The 22,070-nt window shown below is 44.8% G+C and overlaps 1 protein-coding gene, 1 long non-coding RNA gene and 1 other non-coding gene across 3 annotated transcripts in view; 1 reads left to right on the top strand and 2 right to left on the bottom strand.

The window, feature by feature from the left end:
* Positions 1 to 22,070, top strand: part of LOC122698550 — a 47,469-nt gene that overhangs the window by 14,746 nt on the left and 10,653 nt on the right. The window lies entirely within an intron of this gene.
* Positions 5,658 to 9,184, bottom strand: LOC122698541 (thyroid hormone receptor-associated protein 3-like). The gene has a single exon (XM_043909692.1). The coding sequence runs from the start codon at positions 8,979 to 8,981 to the stop codon at positions 6,108 to 6,110; it is 2,874 nt and encodes a 957-aa protein (XP_043765627.1). The 5' UTR covers positions 8,982 to 9,184; the 3' UTR covers positions 5,658 to 6,107.
* On the bottom strand, positions 11,136 to 11,208 carry TRNAG-CCC. The gene has a single exon. It is a non-coding gene; the product is annotated as a tRNA-Gly (tRNA).

Genomic DNA, 22,070 nt, shown 5'->3' with positions numbered 1-22,070 from the left:
AGCATTAAAGCCTTAGATTGGTGTCCTTATTATCATTTTCAAGGAGCCAGGAATTAACCTCCCAATCATCCTGCCTTTTCCATGATTTGGTACTTCAGTGGTGTCTTCTTTTTCCTGCCGTTAATCTTGCAGTGTCAAGGATGGCAAAACTTTTCACACACACGTTGGCTGATTTCTGGGCTGGGACTGTCCTAGCCACACGCAGGGGAAGCTGCTCCTGGTCACCTCTGAGAGCATGTGCTGACTCTGGAGGCTTCTCTTCACTTTGTCTCAACGCTGGATGGCTACAGGCTCTTTCTTACTTGGCTCTGATGGCCTATTCTTTAGTGCTCACACCTTCATCACGTGTATAGTGAACAAGGTCTGCTTTGCAGTGAGGTCAGGACTAGTAACTCGTTGGCTCAGGCTTATCCAGTTTTACTGTGGCTGGGTACATGTTGGGTGTTCAGTTGTGTCAGACTCTTTGCAGCCCCGTGAACTGAAGCCCTCCAGGCTTCTCTGTCCATGGGATCTTCCAGGCAAGAATACTGGGGTGGATTGCCGTTTTCTATGCCAGGGGATCTTCCCAACCCAGGGATCAAACCTGTGTCTCTTGTGTCTCCTGCATTGGCAGCCAGATTCTTTACCACTGAGCCACCTGGGAAACTCAGGTACGTGTTGGCCCCACCCATATCATCATCATTATTATCATCATAGCTACCACTTAGGGAGAGACTAACATGTACCAGGCAGGATACAGTATATATCACAGTAACATGGATACTAGCTCTAATCCTCAAAGGCTCTTTGAAATGGAAAGTGACATCTTGTTTTATTAATGAGGAACAAAAGGGCAGAGAAGTTAGGTCACTTACCTGTGGTCATACCACGGTTGATGCAGATTTGAAGCACAATCATGTGGGAGAACCAAGTGCAACTCTCAAGTTCTTGTTGAACTACGTTCTCGACCAGCACTCAAACCACTGCTTTTCTTTCTGTGAATCTGCACTTTTAATAGCTGGTGTCTTAGTCCAGTTCCAGCAAGGTGGGTGTGTATCTTATACTGGATCTTTCTTTTCCTTTCCTGTCCCCCTTGAGCTTTGAGTTTCCTCCAGTCTTTTTACTTCTACCTGCCCCTGGAAGCTTCTTTAAGCTTCTGCATCATCATCCCTGCTCCCCTCTCCCATTCCTCAAGCCCCACGCAAATTCACATGTATTATTTACCCATTTCCTTCTGTTCCCAAGATTTCAGTTTACACTTATGTCACTCAAGCTCCATTAATCATGAAATCTGCATTTTCAGACCTGCATTTAAGTCAAAGCACATGAGATTCTTGCTTGTCACAGACGCTGAGAAGAGGGGGGTGTAGTGGTCATGTCATTTATCATACTTTATTTATAATGATGTCTTGGGAAGACTTCATGAATTAAATTCCCCCCCAAAGCCTCCTTCTTTCTCCTCCCTAGTAGCCTAGCCATTCATTAGAATTAGATTATTTTGAAGTCACCCCCTAGTAACAACCTGTGGCAGATTTCTGAGTTACTTAGCAAATCATGGGAATCCTATGAAATTGCTCAGGAAAGGTTTTGCAAATGAAAATAGTCTCTAATGAACCCACCACTTACAACAATTCCCATCAGACATCCTTCCCTGATCTGCCCTGATTTCCATCCTCTTGTGTTACCCAGTGTCTTTGTGGGTGGGTGTCAGGCTCTTGATGACTTATGAAGGGTGAACATTTGATAATTGCAAAGCAAATTCAATGTAAGTCAACTGCAAAGTGAAACTGGAGATACTACAAAAGGGATGGGATTTCATGAAGTCAATGGAATTGAGGTTGAAAGATCATCTGAATTGCACGTATGCTGTTTGGCAAAACTGGATTGTGAAGAAGGCTTCAAAATTAAAGCCATAGACAAGGATGAGGATGTCTGAGCTTCTTCAAGAGAGAATGATTAGAATACCCAATGCTTAAGAGAGTGCCTTGGGAAAACTGAGAAAGATTTTAAGTATTTTTCAAAAAAGATTCTCTTATTTGCTCTTGCTGTGAAAGTTAAATACAAAATCAAGAATGCCTGACTGTGCAGTCATACAATTGTGTGGAAAAATTACGCCAAAGGAATCAATACACGATTTATTCTTGGTTCTGGAATAATGATGACCTACATTTTATCAAATATAAGCAAAAATAAATCAATTTCTGTAATTTTCATTTTAGGTTTCAGTACAGGCGCTCAGTTGCTCAGTCGTGTCTGAGTCCTTGCGACCCCATGGACTGTAGCCCACTATGCGTCTCTGCCCATGGAATTCTCCAGGCAAGAATACTGGAGTGGGTTGCCAGGCCCTTCTGCAGGGGATCTTCCCAACCCAGGGACTGAATCCTGGTCTCATGCATTGCAGGTGGATTCTTTACCATCTGAGCCACCAAGGGAAGCCACCATACAGAGCCCCCAGTAAACCTGCTTTTCATTATTTAGTATGACATTCTGCTCTTCTTTTAAGCAGGTCTGTGCCCTGGAGTCTGAAACCCTAGAAGATCAAGGGTCATCTAGATACCAGAGTACCTGCCCGCAGGGAGCTTATGGTCTCATTGGCCAGGCTTCCCTAACACTCTGGGGATGGGGCAGTGATGAATGAGAGGGTCTCTCTTGCCAAATTTGACCCAGGGGTTGTGAAAAGGAAGGAGGAACCGTCTTCCACCTCCATTCAAGATCTGTAGCATCTTTAGCCTGGTCCCTGCCCCGTCCCTGCTGCTGTCAGGGACGTGTTGACAAGGCTCTTTTGTAGGCTTCCTGAGGCAGCTTGTGAAAAGCGAGTTGGGAATTCAGCAAAACACCGGGGCTCTAACTGCTCCTGAATGAGACAGAATTAGAAAATGGCTTCAAATTGAAAACTTAATTTTCAATTAGCGTACATTCAGGCAGGAGTGGGAGGGATTAAGGGATGGCAGCTTGTTTGGCTAACACGCTTTTTAGAAGACATGCTCGCAAGCTATTAGTGGGCTTCCTCCTCCCCTCCCCCCACCGCCCTCGGTGCGGCTGCTCTGTAATTTGGCAGCCGCCTCGTGGCCCGCTGTGCCTCGGTCCCCCCGCTGACTCAGATGCAGATGGCAGCGGGGCCATCGCAGGAAGTGGGCTGCCGCCTGTCACCTCTAAGGCTGGCTTGTGTGTGTCACCCTCGCTGCAGACCCTGTGAGGTCACAGGAGAGCTGGCCACCTCTACAGATGCACACCCTTCTGGTGGCTTTAAAAAATACATTGGGGGAAAAATTATTTCTCTCTCTCCAACGTGTTGGATCAGTGTGTGAGGCTGTTAGTTCAGTTGCTCAGTCATGTCCAACTCTTTGTGACCCCACGGACTGCAGCATGCCAGGCCTCCTTGTCCATCGCCAACTCCCAGAGTTTACTCAAACTCATGTCCACTGAGTCAGTGATGCCATCCAGCCATCTCATCCTCTGTCGTCCCCTTCTCCTCCTGCCTTCAGTCTTTGCCAGCATCAGGGGCTTTTCAAATGAGTCAGTTCTTCGCATCTGATGGCCAAAATATTGGAGTTTCACCTTCAGCATCAGTCCTTCCAATGAACACCCAGGACTGATCTCCTTTACGATGGACTGGTTGGATCTCCTTGCAGTCTAAGGGACTCTCTCAAGAGTCTTCTCCAACACCACAGTTCAAAAGCACCAATTATTCAATGCTCAGCTTTCATTATAGTCCAACTCCCACATCCATACACGACTACTGGAAAAACCATAGCTTTGACTATACGGAACTTGGGCAGATATACTTGGTGCGGCTTCAAACTGTGGAATATGTGATTTAAAAAACTGGGATAATAAAGAGAAGGTTTGAGGGGGTGTGGGGCTCCCCTGGTTACCTAGTGGTTAAGAATCAGCCCATCAATGCAGAGGACACAGGCTCAATCCCTGGTCTGGGAAGATCCCACAGGCCTCAGGGCAACTAAGCTCCTGTGAGACAACTACTGAAGCCCCAGCGCTCTAGATTCTGTGCTCCATAACAAGAGAAGCCACTACAATGAGAGGCCCATGTACGGAAATGAAGAGTGGTCCCCACCCCCTCCTCCCAACTAGAGAAAGCCTGTGTGCCGGAATGAAGATGCAGCACAAGCAAAAATAAAATAAAATAATAAATAAATTTGTAAAAAAAAAAAGAATTGGTATAAAGTTGGGTGGGGGAAGATGGCAGAGGTTGTCCATCAGGACAGGAGCAGCTTTATCTGTCCTCTGACCCCTTCCTTCCCATCTTTAATTTTAAAAAATACATGTTTTAGGCTATGCAGTGTGGTATGCAGGATCGGAACTCCCCAACCAGGCTCAAACCTGTGCCCTCTGCATTGGGAGTGGGGAGTCTTAGCCACCGGACCACCAGGGAAGTCCCCCTTCTGTCTTTAGGTACAGTTCTTGTCCTCTTCTCTCCTTTTTCCCCTTTTCCTAATCAGAAACACTTTTCCAGGCTGAGAATGTTCTGGCAACCACAGCTGGTTCCCCTTGGCAAGCTCCATTTTCTCCCAACACTTTGTTGCCTGAAATGAGTTCACCGTGGGGTCAGGGTCTCCACAAAGCTGCGGCCATTAACATTTGAACACGTTAACACGGTGTGTTTACAAGCATCCTAACTGGAAATCTTTAATTCAGTCAGCAGAGCAATCATTTCATTAGGGATTCCCTTCTGTCCTGAGGAGGCTGGAGAAAGTGCGCTACCGTGATTAAACATTCCGTTTCAGACGTCCCAGGCAAGGCTGCGACCTGCTTGGGAGGCGCATTTTCCATCTTCAGGTGCTTCTCGGATACAGCAAAGCCGGCTGCAAGCGTTGGAAGCAAGCGGTTCATTTCTGCGGCAGACATGGCCGCCGGCTCCGCAGCTCTGTCAACGAGGGCTTTCCTGACTTCTTCCTCGACCTTGGCTCACATCCCAGCCCCGAGCTCCTGGTGACATCTGCTGCCCACAGATGGGCCTGAACCAATTCCAAGTGCCTTTCCTTAAGGCCCTCTGTCTTGCTGAGTGTAACCCTGTAGGCTAATTTCTGCAACCTTCTCTCAAAGGAACGGGTGTCTCCAGCCACCACTGGTTCCTCCCCAAGGTTAAACTCCTCTCCAGAGAGGCGATCACTGCACACTGTTTCTTCATTAGTCTTATCTTGCCCACAAGCCGCTCCTGTTAATCCTCTTTCTCTGCCATCCAAGCTGTCGCCTTCCAGCCATTTTCTGAGAAGTGCTGGATTTAATTGAAGAAAGGATGAGTGAGAAGATTAGTGACTCAAATGCTAACACAGGCTTCCAGACTATCCAAAGGAGAATGGGGAGAAGTTTAAAAAAAAAAAAAAAAAAAACTTCTGCTAGACAGGCACTGGGGAATCTTAATATCCTGGAAGCAATTGACTTAGAGAAATATAACTGAAAATTAGGATTTGGGTGCTTGAAGGAGTCTTAGAAAGAAGTCTTGTAATATAATCCCTTTATAAACGACTAAATAGGCTAAAGGGCCTGCCCAAGTGACTAACTAGAGAATGGTAGGGGGAGTTCTTCAGTCCAAGGCCTGAAAGTTTCCTTCTTTTTTTTTTTTTTTTTTTTTGAGGTGAACACGTCAATATTTATTCACATGCTTTGTTTTCTCTTTTAAGAATCAAAGTTGCCCAAATTAAATCTTTCTGCTAATGTTACTATATATGCCTAAAAAAAGAAGAGGGGGCTTTTAAAATAAGGATAAAGAGACTGAAAATCATCAAATTAGTCCTCAGCTCCAAATGAAATGAAATGAAGAATAAAATTGTTGGTTTCTAACAGGGAACAAACCAAAATCCAAGTTATCGCTCTGCCCTCCCTACCCCAGCCCCCACCCCACACACCAACAATAAACGAGAAACACGTAGCTAAAGCCCAACATGGTGTGTTCTGCTCAAGAGCTGGGCCTGACCCCAGGCCCCACAGCCAGCTGCCTCTGTCTGGTGGGACGCCAGGATGCTCTTCGGCAGTTGTAGGATTTTGCATGGCTGGTGGGGGGTAGGGGTGGGATTTTCAGAATCTTCTCGAGGCTCCTCTGTTTAGCTCCTCACCAGCCATCTTCCTGGCGCCTCTCTCCCTCGGGCAGGGGCTCCCGGCAAGGGTGGCCGCTACTCAGTTGTAGGCTGTAAATTGTCCTTCTCTTCTCGGTTCTCTGTCCCACTCTCATCGTCTTCAATCTCTCCTTCCTCCCCACTGAACTTGTCATGGGCCCACTTGGGACTGGTGCTGGATTTCCGGAACATGAACCGGCCCCGACCACGGGGGAAGGCTCCTCGGCCCCGGCCCCGGCTCACCCACTTCTCACTGCCTTCGCCTTCACGGTCATCATGCAAGTAGTACTTCTTGCTTTTGGGTGTGTACTCAGGGTCCCATTCCTCCTCCCGGCTTCTCTTCTGAAAATCGTTGTTGCTGCTGCTGCTGTTGTTACCAGAATAGTTGCCTCTGCCCCAGCCTCTTCCTCTGGCTCGAAAAAAGGTCCCTCGGGCTCTGCCTCCTCTCTCACTTGGACCCGAGAAGTCTTTGGTCCCCAGTCTTGATTTGTCAAAGCCCGTGGTACTCTCCTCTCTCTCTTCCGTCTCTTCAGTGTACTCTTCCGCTTTGTAGGAGTGGGATGACTGAGAGGAAGATGATGATGACCTGGACCGGTCTCGTGCTCTCCGGTGCTTCTTCTGCTTCTTTGATCCTTTATGAGTTTTCTCTGTTTTCTCAGCTGATCGCTCCCTTGAGTGGCTTGAGTCTCGGGAATCCACTGATTCTCTTGATTTACCTCGTTTAAGATCTCTCTCTTTATGTTTTTTACGACGTTCAATATCAAGGCGGAGATCAACAGGATCATCTTTGTATTTTCCCTCAGCCTTGTAGCCAGGTTCCCGGGGACTTTTCATTTCGTCATGAGCCAAACCATGTTTTCTGAATGTACTGGGGGAAATGTCTATCCTCCTGTGAATCTCTGGGCTTTTCTTGTTTTTAGCTGCCTCCTGTTCACTTCCTCTCTTTAGATATTTAGTAAAGCGTTCATGCAATGTCATTCCGGAGGACCCAAAGTGATGCTCTTTAACATGATGAACGATGGTCACTATATGCTGGGCAAACAGCTCTGAGGGGCTCCGCTGAGACTGAGCTGACTGTATGTGCTGGAAAATGGATCGAAATTCCTGCTCCTTTTTGTTGCTATGAACTAGATCCCGACAAAGCTTTCGTTCCTGAGCCAATAAGCCACTGGGTCTTGCAAGGTCCTCATCAAAAGAGTCCATCCGGACATTGACTTGGGCCTCTCGAGTAATAGAAAAGGAAGACTTCCCTGTGGAAAAGTCTCCTTTGGCTCCTAGCTTCTCTCGGCTCTCAGAGGTCTTTCTTGGGGGGGGTGAAGAGCTCTTCTCCTGGACTGCTTTGTAAGCAGTCACTCGGAAATTCTTTTCAGGCACAAATCCCCTGTGCCCACTTTCGCTTCTCTTGGATCCTCCTCGCTCCTCCTTTTTGGATCTCTCTGAAAAGGATTCCTCCTCCAACTCCTCCGTCTTTCTTTGCTTTTCCTTCCCTGGAGGTGCGTACACCAGGCCCTCCCATTTGCCTGACTTCTCCTCCTCCTGGTTTTTGCTTGCACCTGCTATGACTTTCGACATGAATTTGGGTTCATCATCAAACTCAGATTCCTTCCTTCCTTTAGCCTTATCTTTATCTTGATCATCCATCTCCTCCTTGTGGAAGTCAGTCATCTTCTTCTCAAAGTCATCTCGGAGCTTATACCTTTTGGGAGACTGGCTACCCCGAAAAGGCTTCTCAGTATCAGTTTTGGGAGCAAATGAATCAGATTTCATTTTTGTATCACCCAATCCCGCATCAGAGAAGCTCCCTTTCTCTTTCATTTTCTCTTTATCAGTATTTGTTTGTTTCTGTTCCTTATCTTTTCCATTCTCTGTCTTCTGTTCATCTAGATACCTCTTTGCATAGGCTGCTCCTCCTGGAGCAGCAGCCTCCTCCTTCTGGGATGAGCCGTATGCTGAGCCAGTGGCCGGTGGACTCTTACCCACGGGACTCTTTTTGGATGGGCTCAAGGACCCTGAGCCATGGTCAAACTGACCTTGGTGAGTCCCACCCTGGTACCCAGCACCACTCTGCAGAGTTGAGCCCATCTGGGATGTGCTGGAAAGTGGAGGGCTAGGTTTTGGCACAGGGCTAGGACGAGGTGACCGCCGCCTCACCACCACAGACTGGAGGGGGCTTTTCAGAGCTGGGCTTCGCTCCCGGGGACTCAGCTCAGACACCCCTGAGGCCCGTGATGCAGAACCAGCACTGTATGTGGTGGCGTCTGGCCATGGCTTTGAGCTCTCAGATGCTTTTGGGTCTTGAGAGGTGCCTCCAGAGAATGGCTGCTCCTTGGCCTCATCTCCCTGGTTATCCCCAGCAGCCTGGGACGGCCGGCTATCCTTGGAAGAGGACTTTTTCTCCTTCGCAGACTTGCGCTTAGAAGATTCAACTCGGCTGTGGTTGGAGGAAGAACGAGAGGACGAGGAACGTCTTGACCTGTCAGAGGAAGACTTATCGGAGTTTCTGGAGTGGCTCCTGGACCTTGGTGAAGGGGACCTTCTCTTTGGGGACCGGGATCGGGAACGGCCCCGACGAGGACTGTATGCTTGCCGGTAGTTCTGCCAATTTGAGCGGTAGTTTCCATAGCCTCCTCGGTTATACTGGCCCCATGGATAAAAGCCTCTGTTGCGCCCACGGAAATAATAGGGCCTTCTATAGCCTCTGTTGTGACCTCGGAAATCTCGATTCTGATATACTCTTGGGTGATTTCTCTCTCTGTTATGAGCTGGAGAATATGATCTGGAACGAGACCTAGAACTCAGCCTGCGCTTCCTTGAACGAGAGACAGAGCGACTTCGGGATCGAGACTTCGAAAACGAACGAGAACGAGATCTTGATGCAGATCTTGATCGAGAAGAGCGAGATCCAGACTTAGATTTGTTTGTTTTTGACATCTCTGAAGAAAGGGTCACGTTTCAATTATACCTTATCCGAACAATGATTTGACTTGCAGCACACCCCAGACAGACGCAGGGCCACTGGCTTCTCCAAATTTACCAAGTCAGAATACAACTCTGGGCCCACCGCAGCGATCGCAGCTGCAGCCTCGCAACGGCACAACCGGCCCGAATCTCGCCCCCGCCCGACAGCGCGCCCCGCGTCCCCGAAAGTTTCCTTCTTTATTCACTGAACCACACAGCCTGTCTTTTCTTCCTTCTGTGAAAACATCTGAGAAAGTTTGGGGAGATGATATCAAAACTCACCTACTTATGCTTTTTTAAAGATGACATTTTGCTTCTTCCCAGAATTTAGGGACACATCTAAGGAAAGCGGTTTTGGTTGCAAGAGACAGAAATATAACTTGTCAGAAAGGAGAATTGATTAGCCTATGGAATCTAAGGGAGGCTGGCTAATCAAATCCCAGAAATACAGGAAGAGAAGAGACTAAAAGAAGGGCTGGGGCATGACGAGTCCTCTCCCATTTGTTACTGTGTCCCCTACACTTTTTCTCACCAGAGACTGCTTCTTTCTTTTCTTTTCCTTTTTGTACAAAGCAAGGGGAACCATTGTTACCAGTGGTTCTAAGTTTTCTGTCTTATAGCTCTTACCATTGGAAACAACTTAATCAGACAATCTGTGAGTCAGTCCTTGGAAAGCATCTGATTGGCTGAGGGTGATGGGAGGAGTCAGATGGCTTCCCCTGAGCTGACCAATTGCAGCCAACTGGATAGAATATTATCTTCTCTGTTTGAGTCTGTGGCCCAATGCAGGATAAATCATTAGTGGTCTTGGGGTTGTGATCTTTAAGAATGTGACTACTTCTATGTAGACCTCACGATTAGAGTTTGTATGTGAGGAGCGTGGGCAGGGAATGACATTTCCACCAGAGATCAGATCTTGGGTAGACAAAATGGTAGCAATTTCACCGAAGGGCATAAATCTGTCTCCTTTAATTTAATGAATTCTGTTTCACCTTGATGTTCATCTCTATGGAGATTCTGAGATGACACAGTTTAAGACACAGACTTCTATTTCTTTAGTATTGTCAACCACCTTTCCAAATATGAGGTAATAGAAGTTGGCAAAATATAAGGCAAGCAAAATGCTTGTTGAAAGCATCTCATTGGACTGGTCAAACTTGGAAAGGAGAAGCATAAACTTATACCCTGCTACAGTTTAATTAATCTAATCCTTGAATTTAGAAGAAACAAAATATTTTTATTGGTGAGTTTTTCATTATTTGTGCCTTTATTGAGCCAGGTTCTGGTTATGAGCCCTTCCATTGGTCTATCCTAGAGTACCCTGGGGTCTCAAAATGACATTAATACCTTTGTATTACTGGTGGAATCTAAGAAAGTTCATATTTTACTTTTCATAATGACTCTTAGATTATAGCATTTATGATAAAGTGAACATAAGTTATTGCTGCTATGAGACTATAAACCTTTCATTCCTTCTCCAAGTTTGTAGCTTTCCTGATGCAAATGGACATCCTTCTGGTTCTCGTGATTATTTTATCCCTTTTATCAGTGAAAGTACAATTAGATCAGCAGTCAATAGAATAAGAATCTTGATAACATCAACACATTGAGTGCACAATGTGCCAGTTACTCTTAACTTTATGTGTTTTAACTTACTTGGTCCTCATAACAACCCCAGGAGTTAGGTACAATTAATAACCCTCCCTTGTAGATGGAGGTAGTAATGTGGATTGGTTAAGCCACTTTCCCAGGGCCCCACAATTAGACAGTGTCAGAGTTGGGATTTGAACCTGAGCCATCTGGATTTGTGGTATGTGTATTAAACCTTCACACGATTCTACCTGTTAAGTGGCTAGACACTATTATGACACTTAAGGAGTTTGGGAAAACTTGTTCTACTTCCTCAAATACTTTAACTACCTGTTGAATTATGACTTTGATTTAATTCAGAATGTTTGTTTTACCATTAAAAATGGGAATAATCCTGGGAACAACATCCTGTTGATTTTATTAAAAAGTATTTATGTATTTATTTATTTGGCTGCCCTGGTCTTGGACCTTTGTTACAGGATGAGAGATTTTTTTAGTTCTGGCATGGGTACTCTAGTTATGACATGTGGGAACTAGTTCCCTGACCAGGGATTGAACCTGGGTCACCTACATTGGGAGTGTGGAGTCTTAGCCACTGGACCACCAGGGAAGTCCCCAGCCTATTCATTTTGCTAAGTAAGTTACCCTCAAATTTAACTAATATTTCTTAAGCACCGACTGTGTACTGTAACTGTTTTACCTGCTAAATTAGTACCATAAGGTGAGTGGTATAATCTTCATTTTAGTGAGGAAAAGAAGGCTTAGTTAGCTTGAAAGTGATAGTTACTCATTCATGTCCAACTCTTTGCAACTCCATGGACGGTAGCCCGCCAGGCTCCTCTGTCCATGGAATTCTCCAGGCAAGAATACTGGAGTGGGTAGCCATTCTCTTCTCTATGGGATCTTCCCAACCCAGGGATTGAACCCAGGTCTCCCTCATTGCAGGCAGATTCTCTCCCGTCTGACCCACCAGGGAAGCTCCTTAATGTGATTGCTAAAGTCACAGGGAAATAAAGTGGGCAAGCCAGGGTTTGAACCAACTTGCCTCACTCTGAGCCTGGTGCTTGCTGTCGTACTTGTGAATGAGTCTGTCGGATCTTTGCTGGTTGTCACTGCAGGTTTAATAAGGAAGGAAGGCAGTAAGCCCATGACATGGAGTCCTGCAGAGCTCAGAGACCCATCCCTTGAAAAATCTGAGGAGATTGGTGCATGAAGTACAAGAAGGGCAAAAGTGAGCGGCTGTCCTAGAAAGTTCCAGTTCCCTCATTTTGCTGCCCAGAGAGAAGGGAAACATTTACTTAACTAACAGTTTTTGGAAGGCTCTGGCAATTAGGGTGTTAATATTCTGTGTAGTCTCAATTATGCTGTAACTACCAATTATGGGAAAACTCATCATTTTGCTGTAATGTAATTACATTAAATAGTACCAGTCATGTCAGTGCCAAGACTGGGGCAGCCACTAATTATCCACTACACCCAGACACCTCCGCCTGGATCGGAGTAATTGGTGCGAGGCAGTTTTGCATTGCAGGGTTAGCCCCAGTTTTCCTCAGGAAAGGGTTTCTTGCCTTCTGATATTCCCTTGTGTGTGTAATTCAGCTGTGTTTGTGACCTGGAAGCCAATGAGATCTTAACATCCCCAGTCTAGGTGTGACTTTAGTGTTTTCCTAAATGAGAAAGGATTTGGGAGGAACGTTTCTCTGGTAGGTTTCTCTGGCCCTTTGAGGGCCAGAACTCTGTCTGTCTTCTCACTGTTGCTTGGGACAGAGAATGAGAATAGATAATAAACCTTGATGGTGTCCCTAATGCCAGGACTATGCTAAGTATTTTAAATATGTTATGTTATTAATTCTCAAAACAGCTCTATAAAGGAGATATTAAAATCCTCCCTTAATAAAAAATTAGGATCAGAGAGGTAAGGCAACTTGCCCCAAATCTTAGAAGTAGCAAGTTGTAGAGCCCATGTTCATTCTTTTCCCAAAGTCTGTGCTCTTTCCAGGCCTTCCCACTCCTTCCTAGTAGGTGACTAATAAATATTTATTGAATGAAGATGGAAGAGATTATATGTGTTTGCCTGTGAAAATGATGCTTTACTTTCTGGTCTGTTTCACCAGCTTCTTCATATTTAGATCCCTAATTTGGTTGATTTCTAAAAAGGAACTCTTTCCTCGGGACTTCCCTTGTGGTCCAGTGGTTAACACTCCAAGCTTCCACTGCAGGTGGCACAGGTTTATTTCCTGGTCAAGGAAATAAAATCCTGCAAGCAGCATGGCCTAGCCAAAAATAAATATGATAAAATGAGCTCTAAGAAAAAGACAAAAAGCCCCGAGGTTGTTAAACATTTCTTAGAGAGAATTATAAACAAATAAGCAAACAAAAAACTCCATTCTTTCCTTCCTACATGATGATCTGATACCAATTCTTTTCAGTGTTTGGAGAGTGCCTTCCAGTGGGGGGTATGTGTGTATGATGTAGACTTTTTTTTTTTTTTTAAAGTCAGTCAATTGTGAAATTGACCTGAGTGACTATCCTTGGGGAAGATCCAGGTCTTAGAAGGAAAAACTGAGCTTCTATGGGACGCAGATCATCATGAAGTTATGATGAAGTTCAAAAAGGTCTTATTTTCTTCTTTCTTTGATGTGTGATTTGGCACTGATCTGATTTAAAAACTAGGGAAGGACAGCAGATGGTGTGATTTCTATTCACATATAAAATGCTTTTCCCAAGTGATCTGGAGGCCCTGGTGGGTTTTTAAGCTGAAATAGCTGTGATTATTTTATTGTATTTTGTAGGCATGTAGTGCTTTGGTCATCCCTGATTGATTTCTTCTCCCCTCGAAGCAGCAGAGGTAAGCATAAGCACCCATGTTTAAGGGATGAGGAGACTGGAATGGAGGAGATGATTAAAAAGCAGATTCACCTCAGGAGGCGTCAGCATAGGCCACCACATCATGAACCGGGGCTCTGAGAGCCCAGTCTGATGGAATTTAGTCCTCTCTCCACAGAAACAGGTATTATTACGGTGGAGGTCAGCGCCTGGCATGTACCTGCTGCGGGGCTGGGAGCTTCCTGCTGAATGACGGGCTTCACCTTTTCAAATGAATTTTCTTTGCTTATATGAAGTCTCCTCAGAGAGGCTTTTGTGGGCCTCTGTGGAGTCAGGGAAGTTTGACTTTTCTGTTTGGACCTTAGGATAGTAAGTAAAACAGAAATTTGACTTTTTAATTAATGTCTAGAAGAGGGAGTTGTTCCTTTGGAAAAGCCCTCAAGTGATTTCACGGAGTGGGCGAATCAGATAAATGAAGAAGCTGTTGGGTGCTACCCTTCCACCAGGAGAGGTTAGGAGGACGGCTGAGCTGGAGGCTGGAAGAGGGAACATTTCAGGAAAAGTCGAAGCAGAAAAGTGACTCCCATGGGGATGCTCCTAGCACTCCTGTGTATCCTGGAGTAATCGGATATCTAGATAACAACATGAAATTTTCAGAGGTAGCAAAATTTCCTCTATGTTTTGATCTTAATTTTAAAAAATTCTTATTTACTTTTGTCCTTTTTCTTTTTTCTGGTCACACCACGGGGCGTGCAGGATCTTAGTTCCCCAACCAGGGGTTGAACCTGCAACCCCTGCAGTGGAAGCTCAAAGTCTTAACCACTTCTTAACTACTTAAGTGGTTAAGTCTTAACCACTTCTGCCAAGGAAGTCCCTACCTTTTATTCTAAAAGTCATCAGTGCTTATGATAAAATTCAAACAGTTATTGGGGATTTTAAATAAATGACTCTTCTTCCTTTCCACTCTTTAGGATGAATACCTATAGTTTCTTGTGTTATGCATTGAAGATCATTTTAAAAAAAACATATATTTATGAGTGTATAAATCATGCTTGTGTATTTCCACAGCTTGTTTTTTGTATCTTGGACATTGTTCTATATCATTAACTATAGAGTTACCTTGTTGATTAAAAAAATTACTACAAATTATACCTGTGCATGGATGTATCATGATTTACTTCCATTCCTTATCAATGGTCATTTGAGTGGTGGTCAGGGTTATTTTTTTTTAAAAATCATTAAAAAAATAGTGTCATTGCAAGCAATGCTACTCTGCACACTTTTTTGTACCAGTCCATTTTAGGAAGAGAAAGCGGAGGAGGTCACATCCACTAGATTTTGCAGTGTGTTAGGTATGAGCATCCTTTCCCCATGTTTAGAAGCCTTCTTCTGTTTGGATTTCATTTTTCCCTAAATGTTTTTTTCTGTGCTATAAGTTCATTTCAAGTGCATTTTGATGGAGCCAGTGGTGCAGAAAGAAGAATGTACCTTTCCCCAACTGGGTTCCCACTCACCTCCCTTCACCCATCATCTGCCTCCTCCTCTTCATCCCATGTGACATGTAATAAACTTCAGTTTCACTGTATTTCATGTGCCAACTGCATTTACTTTCAAACTATTGTTTATTACATATAGAAACTTGCCTTCATTCTTCAAGCGATAAATTATTCTACCTGTACAAATTGACTATCATTGGCTAAGATGATGTATGTTCTAATTTTTACCATTAAAATTAATGAAAATATTGTTTTATTTAATGGCTTTTCCCATGCATGCTCATGCTCAATTGCTTCAGTTGTGTCCGACTCTCTGAGACCCTATGGCCTGTAGCCCACCAGGCTCCTCTGTTCATGGGATTCTCCAGGCAAGAATACTGGAGTGGGTTGCCATGCCCTCCTCCAAGGGATCTTCCTGACCCAGGGACCAAACTCATGTCTCCTGCATCTCCTGCACTGCAGGTGGATTCTTTACCCACTGAGCCACCGTTAAATTTAATAAAAATACTGTTTTATTTAGTGGCTTTTCCCATAGAGGCAGGATTTTCAGGAGTAAATGAGAGTCATTACATAGGGATGAGTGTTGGATCATGGCCTGTTGAGCATGTCAGGAAACAAGACTTCCTGTTTTTAATCAGTGGCCCTTTGTGGTAGCATGTAGCAGGCCTTCAGTATAAATTTGTAGAATGAGTAGAAGCATTCTCTTTACAAAACTGCAGGAAGAAAATTTTTTAAATAGGCATTGTAGGGATTGTATAGCAACATCTCTCATCTTCAAAATGGACATGTTTTGGGTATTTCCTTAGTTGAATTGGCCAGGAACAATGAAGCAATCTTATTAAAAATGGACTTTAGACATGCCCATATTGGCTTTGCACTAGGATGATTTAATGTTGCTCTATGGTTTAATTGGGATTCTTGGAGAAGCATTGGGTGCCCCAGTGGGTTGTTCCAAGACAGGTGAAGGAAATATTGGAGCAACTGTAGGGTAGGAAGGTGGGGGGAAGGAGAAGACCCTAGAGAAGGGTTGTCAGGAGGAGATGATCCAGGCTGCAGGGAGCAAGCACTGGAAAGCTGTGGCGCTTAACAAGAGGAACAAAGTTGGGGAGCAGTTTGCTGTGGACCCAGGGAGGAGAGGAGCTGGTTCTGCATTTCTAGGGACAGGACGGAGGGGGCCAGAAATCAGGAGCTTGTGGGGTGTTAGGGGGGTGATGGAAAGGCAACCCAACCCCAACAGGTAGCAAGGTCTGGGCTTTTCTTTTTCTAAAAAACAACTCTTTATTTTATATTGGAGTGTAGCTGATTAACAATGTTTTGATAGTTTCAGGTGAACGGCAAAGGGACTCAGCCATACACGTACATGTATCCATTCTCCCCTAAACTCCCCTCCCATTCAGGCTGCCACATGACATTGAGCAGGGTTCCCTGTGCTCTACACAGGTTGGACCTTGTTGGTTATCTTTTTTTTTTGGTTATCCTTTTTAAATATAGCAGTGTGTACATGTCCATCCCAAACTCCCTAACTATTCCTTTCCCCCATCCTTCCCCCCTCGTAACTGTAAGTTCATTCTCTAAGTCTGTGATTATGTTTCTGTTTTGTAAACAAGTTCATTTATGTCATTTCTTTTTAGATTCTGCATATAAGGGATATCATACAATATTTCTCTCTGACTTAATTTAACTTCACTCAGGATGACGAGCTCTAGTTCCATCCATGTCACTGCAAATGGCATTACTTCATTCTTTTTAATGGCTGAGTAATATTCCATTATACACATACACACACAGCCCCCCCACAAACAGTGGGGTGCATGTGTCCTTTCGGACCATGCTTTTCTCTGGTTATATTGCATTTTGCCTTTCTGATGAGACAGAGAGAAGCAGGCACAGAAGAAATTAGAGACATAGAGAGAGACAGAGACACAAAGAAGAGAGATACACAGACCATGAGAGAGAGAAAGAGAGAGACAGGAGGAGTGGGGAGAGTGAGAAAGGGGGGAAGGAAGAGATACAGAGAGGATGAGGACAAACTAAACGGAAAGAAATAAAAACCAGCAAGGACCGAGACAAAGAGACATGGGGATCCTCAGAGAGAGCATCAGTTGTTCTGATGAGAGCAGGATGCCATGGAACCAGGAGGTGAAGCCGATTAAGGAAGTGATTAAACAGTGGGAGCCCCGCCAAAGTCATCCTGTACAGAGGATGTGTCCTTGTCCTCTAGCTGCCCATTGGCCTTGGATGTCTGCTGTCATCCTCCAACTGACTGACTGCACAGACTTGGGTTAAAGAGCCACAAGCCAACAGAAGCACTCAAAGAGGTAAAGGGTTGTTGTATGGCAGAAATCAATACAACCTTGTAAAGCAATTTTCCTCCAATTAAAAACAAACAAACAAAAGAGGTCAAGGTGTGGGAAGCCAGGAAACAGGGGCCTTGGTCATAACAAGGAAACACAGATGCCAACCAACCATCCATCCATCCATTCATCCATCCATTCATCCATCCATCCATCCATCCAGTCAGCCAGCATTTGCTCCTTCATGGAGGTGGCAGAAAGGCCACAGGATTTTTCCACAGCTGTTTTTATTTTCTGCCTTCAGAGCCCTATGTGATGTTGCCCTGATCTTTTTCTTCCATTTAAAAAAAAATTAAAATTCATTATCAAAGCAGAGAGGTTCCTTCTTTCTGAGTATAGGTTGGGATTGGGTTCTTCCTGTTAGATTTTTGGGAGTTCAAATTCTTGTACTTCAGCTACTATCTGGCTGCTCTTGGGCTTCCCTGGAGGTCTGTTCATGTTAGTCGCTCAGTCATGTGTGACTCTTTGTGACCCCATGGACTGTAGCCCGCCAGCTTCCTCTGTTTATGGAATTCTCCAGGCAAGAATACTGGAGTGTGTTGCCATTTCCTTCTCCAAGGGATCTTCCTGACCCTGGGATTGAACCCAGGTCTCTTGCATTGCAGGCAGCTTCTTTACTATCTGAGTCACCAGTGAAGTCTTCCTGGTGGTCTGGTGGTAAAGAATCCACCCACCAATGCAGAGGACAGGTATTTGATCCCTAATCTGGGAAGATCCCACATGCCTTGGAGCAACTAAGCCCCTGCGCCGTGACTATTAACACTGAAGTTCAAGCCTAGAGCCCAAGAGCCCAGGCAAAGCAACGAAGACCCAGCACAGCGAAAAATCAGTTGATCAATCAATCTTTGGGAACTTCCCTGGTGATCCAGTGGGTAACACTGGAGCTCACAATGCAGGCGGCTAGGGTTCTATCCCTGATCAGGGAACTAGATCTCGCATGCCACAGCTAAGATCTGGCCCAGCCAAATAAATAAATAAAAACAGATACTAACTGGCTGCCCTTTCCACCATGCAACAAAACCACAAATCAGAAACAATGTTAACAGAACAAATCCAGTGCTTTACTTCATTAAAATATGGCAGGATCCGGAGGGACGGGAGACCCTGATGCTCCAAGGTTTGGTGAATGGATGTGACATCCTGCCTCACCTCTCCTGCTGGTGACTCCTTGACCCTAGCTGGAAGCTCCTTCCATTCCAGTTGGAAATGGAGCTGCTCTGAATCTGGGGACAAAGGCACCAGCCCACTCTCCAAATGCTTATGAAGAAATGCATTTTCCACTGCTCTGCGTCTTCTGTCAGAGGAAGGATGGATGGGTGTAGGAACAAGATGTTTGTGGTTTTGTGAAAGTGAACACTTAAGATGTGAAATCTCGTGATGTTTGGTGTATTCCTAAAAGTGGGTACAAAATGTTAGGTCGTCTTGTCTTTGGAGGACAGCAGAACCCCAAAAGCCACAAAATGGGGGGAAACATAACAGAAATCTTTACATATTTGGCCCAAAAGTGGTCAAGTCTACTTTGTTTTCCATGAGCCAGAAATCAGTGAAGGAAAGAGGCCTTACAACCATTCACATTTTTGTGTCTTCAATTTCCATTATCAATTAAAGACAGTAAACTCTTATCCTGAATAGAAGTGCAATTAGATCTAATAATGAAATCATCAAGTACTACTGAGGTGGAACTTGGCAGTAATTAGTTTTTTGATACATAAATACAATTTCCAAATGCAATTTGTCCCTAAGCCCAGGCTGCTGATTTAATTCACTGTGTCTGCTCTTACAACGGAATGCGCAGGGGGTGTATTCCAGTTCCTCAGGGCTGTGTCTCTCCAGGGAGAACGAGTGAGTTGCCTGACAGCTGAAATTACTAGTTGGGCATGGAGAGGAGGTGTTGTTTGTCTCTTCTGGGAATCAGGAGTTGGGGGGCGGGTTGTGCCCCAAGGAACTCATCGACATGCAAATCTCTCTATCAGGAGGCAAGCTGATGCTCTCTGCCTGTCCTTTTGCTATGTCTGTCTGTCTGTCTGTCCCCTTTCTTTCTGTCTCTGACACACTGTTCCTCCATTCATCTACTTATGTATTCCTTCAAGCAAACAAGCAAGCAAGCTAAGTTGCTTCAGACGTGTCAGACTCTTTGAGACCCCATGGGGTCCTTTGCGACCCACCAGGCTCCTCTGTCCATGGGATTCTCCAGGCAAGAATACTGCAGTGGATTGCCATTTCCTCCTCCAGGGGATCTTCCCGACTCAGGAATCAAACCTGTGTCTCTTGCGTCTCCTGAACTGGCAGGTGGGTTCTTTACCACTAGCGCCAACTGGGAAGCCCATGTATTCCTTCATTCAATATTAATTGAGGGTCTAGGAAATTCTCTGGTGGTCCAGTAGTTAGGACCCTGTGCTTCCACTGCTGATGGCCCAGGTTTGATTCCTGGTTGGAGAACTAAGATCCCACTAGCTACATGGTGCAGCTGAAAAAATGAAGAAGGAACAATTATTTTAAAAATATGTATTTATTTAGGGTCTATTCTGTTAGGTACTGAGACATAGCAGTTGAGAAAGCAGACATAGTTTCTGTCCTCAAGGGACTGTTAGGCTAGAGTGTGCTTGCTCAGTTGCTTCAGCTGCGTCCAACTCTTTGCAACCCCATGGACTGTAGTCCACCAGGCTCCTCTGTCCATGGTATTCTCCAGGCAGAAATACTGGAGTGGGTTGTCATGCCCTCCTCCAGGGGATTGTCCCTACCCAGGGATTGAACCCAGGTCTTCTGCATCTCCTGCATTTCAAGTAGATTGTTTACTGGTGAGCCACCTGGGAAATCCAGTCTAGTATTCAACAGTAAAGAACTATTTGTTACTTATCATTATTGTAGTGCTATGAAGGGTTCTGTGAGAATGTAAAAGAGGTCTCTGTCGCAGGCTGAGTGTTCAAGAAGGATTTCCCTGAGGAACTGAGAGCTTTGATCTGAAATAGGAACAGAATTTGGGCAGAGAATCTAGAGAAAGTCATCCAGGTAGAGAGAAGGCCAAAAGGAAATTGAGTGCAATAAAGAGACGTTGAGGATGCCACTCAGGGAGGATAAAAGGAAGGAGGAAGCAAGAGAGGTGAAGTGAGGCTGTGCAGTAGTAAAGGGCTAGACCCTTCAGGGCCTTGTAGCCCTTGTTTAAGGTTTAAAATTAGGAGTTCTTTGAAGATTTTAAAAATAGAGGAGCAATCTGATTCTCCTTTATTAGTCACCAGGCTCCTTTAAACTTCAGTAATAATGTCCCTCTTAATTTGGAAGATCTCTTTGATCACTCTTCAAGTCAGTTTCCACCATCCCTCAGCATTTTCAGAGATTCCAGCTGGGAAGAAAGTATAGTTAGTGACAGACTCTCCATCAGTTACTTGTGATGTCAGAATTTCAATGTTCTGGCGCTTTGCAGCCCTAGCAATCATAATCAAAAGTACTTCAGGCAAAGGTTAAAGATTCATGATGTGGAGTCATCAGATAAGAAGAGTACCAGCTTCTAGATGAATAAATATGTTTACCAAGACTTGACAGAGAATGATACCCACCAACTGCACCCCCACCTCCCGCAACTGCTGCCTTCCTAACCCAAATATTCTAAGGAGTACTCAGATCATTGCTCTTTTTTTCTCTCTTTTAAGCTTTGGGCCATGGGTGTCTTAGGACTGACTTCGAGTTCTCTCTACAAAACTTCAGAGTAAAGGATCTGTTGACCCAGTTTTCTGATGACTGGAGATTGTACTTCTCCTTAAACCAATGTGTTGATTAGGAGATGGTCAGCTGCTGTAACAAAGAGGCCCCAACACAGAGCAGTTTAGAGAGCCAAAAAGTCAATTTCTCTTTACATAACATTCCTGATATGAGCAGGCCAGGTCAGGTCTTATCTTGGTCATTTGGATTCCAAGTTCCTCACAAGACATTACTCCTCTATCCACCAGCACATTGTCAGCAGCAGCATAAACGATACTGGGTTATTGCTACATGGAGATGCTAGTTGGTGAGGAAGTGGGTAGAACCTCCCAGAAGTCATGTCCAGGTATCTTTAAGTGGTACAATCACTTCTACTCAGATTCCACTGGTGAATATTTAGCTCATAAGGAGAACATAGCCATCTGTGGTCACACCTAACTGCCAAGGACACTGAATTATAATCTACATGGCTGGTTGAAGTTCTATTGCTGCGGAAGAAGGGAGAGTGAATTTTCATGGACAGTAAGATTCTCCACCACACCCAGTGTGCAGACTGACTGCACAGTGGCCCCAATTATTCACATCTCCCTATATTAGTGCTCTTTGCAATGTGACATTGAAGCTTCTCCCACCAAGAGATGATGGAATCTTTTTTTCCAGTCCCTTGAATTTGAGCTGGTATTGTCCTCTGCTTTAGTCACTAGAACAGGGTAGAAGTGATAGTGTGCCGGTCAGGTCTGAACCTCAGGAGAGCCTGTGTGCTCTCCTGGACTTTGTCTCCATCACTATGGTCATCCTGGACAAGTCCTGAGAGTTGGCTGACTCCCACGTCTGTGAGAAAGCCATGCCAAACTACACAGAGCTGCCCATGGATGTATCTGTGTGTCCAACTGAGACCAAAAGAGCTACTTGCTGACCCATAGACCCTTTAACCATAATAAAGTCTTATTGTCTTAAGCCACTGGATTCAGGTGGTTTGTTATCTCAGCAACAGACAACTGATCCAACTTTAGCTGTTTTCTCACTATCTTTCTGTAGTCTCTGGGATTGGTTCAAAAGGAAGATTAAGGATGTACTACCAATACAGAAGGATTAAACTG

The sequence above is a fragment of the Cervus elaphus genome, chromosome 1, assembly GCF_910594005.1.
Source record: "Cervus elaphus chromosome 1, mCerEla1.1, whole genome shotgun sequence".
Taxonomy (NCBI): Eukaryota; Metazoa; Chordata; class Mammalia; order Artiodactyla; family Cervidae; genus Cervus; species Cervus elaphus.
Note: the sequence above shows the minus strand (reverse complement) of the source record. Positions and strands in the feature narration are given on the sequence as shown.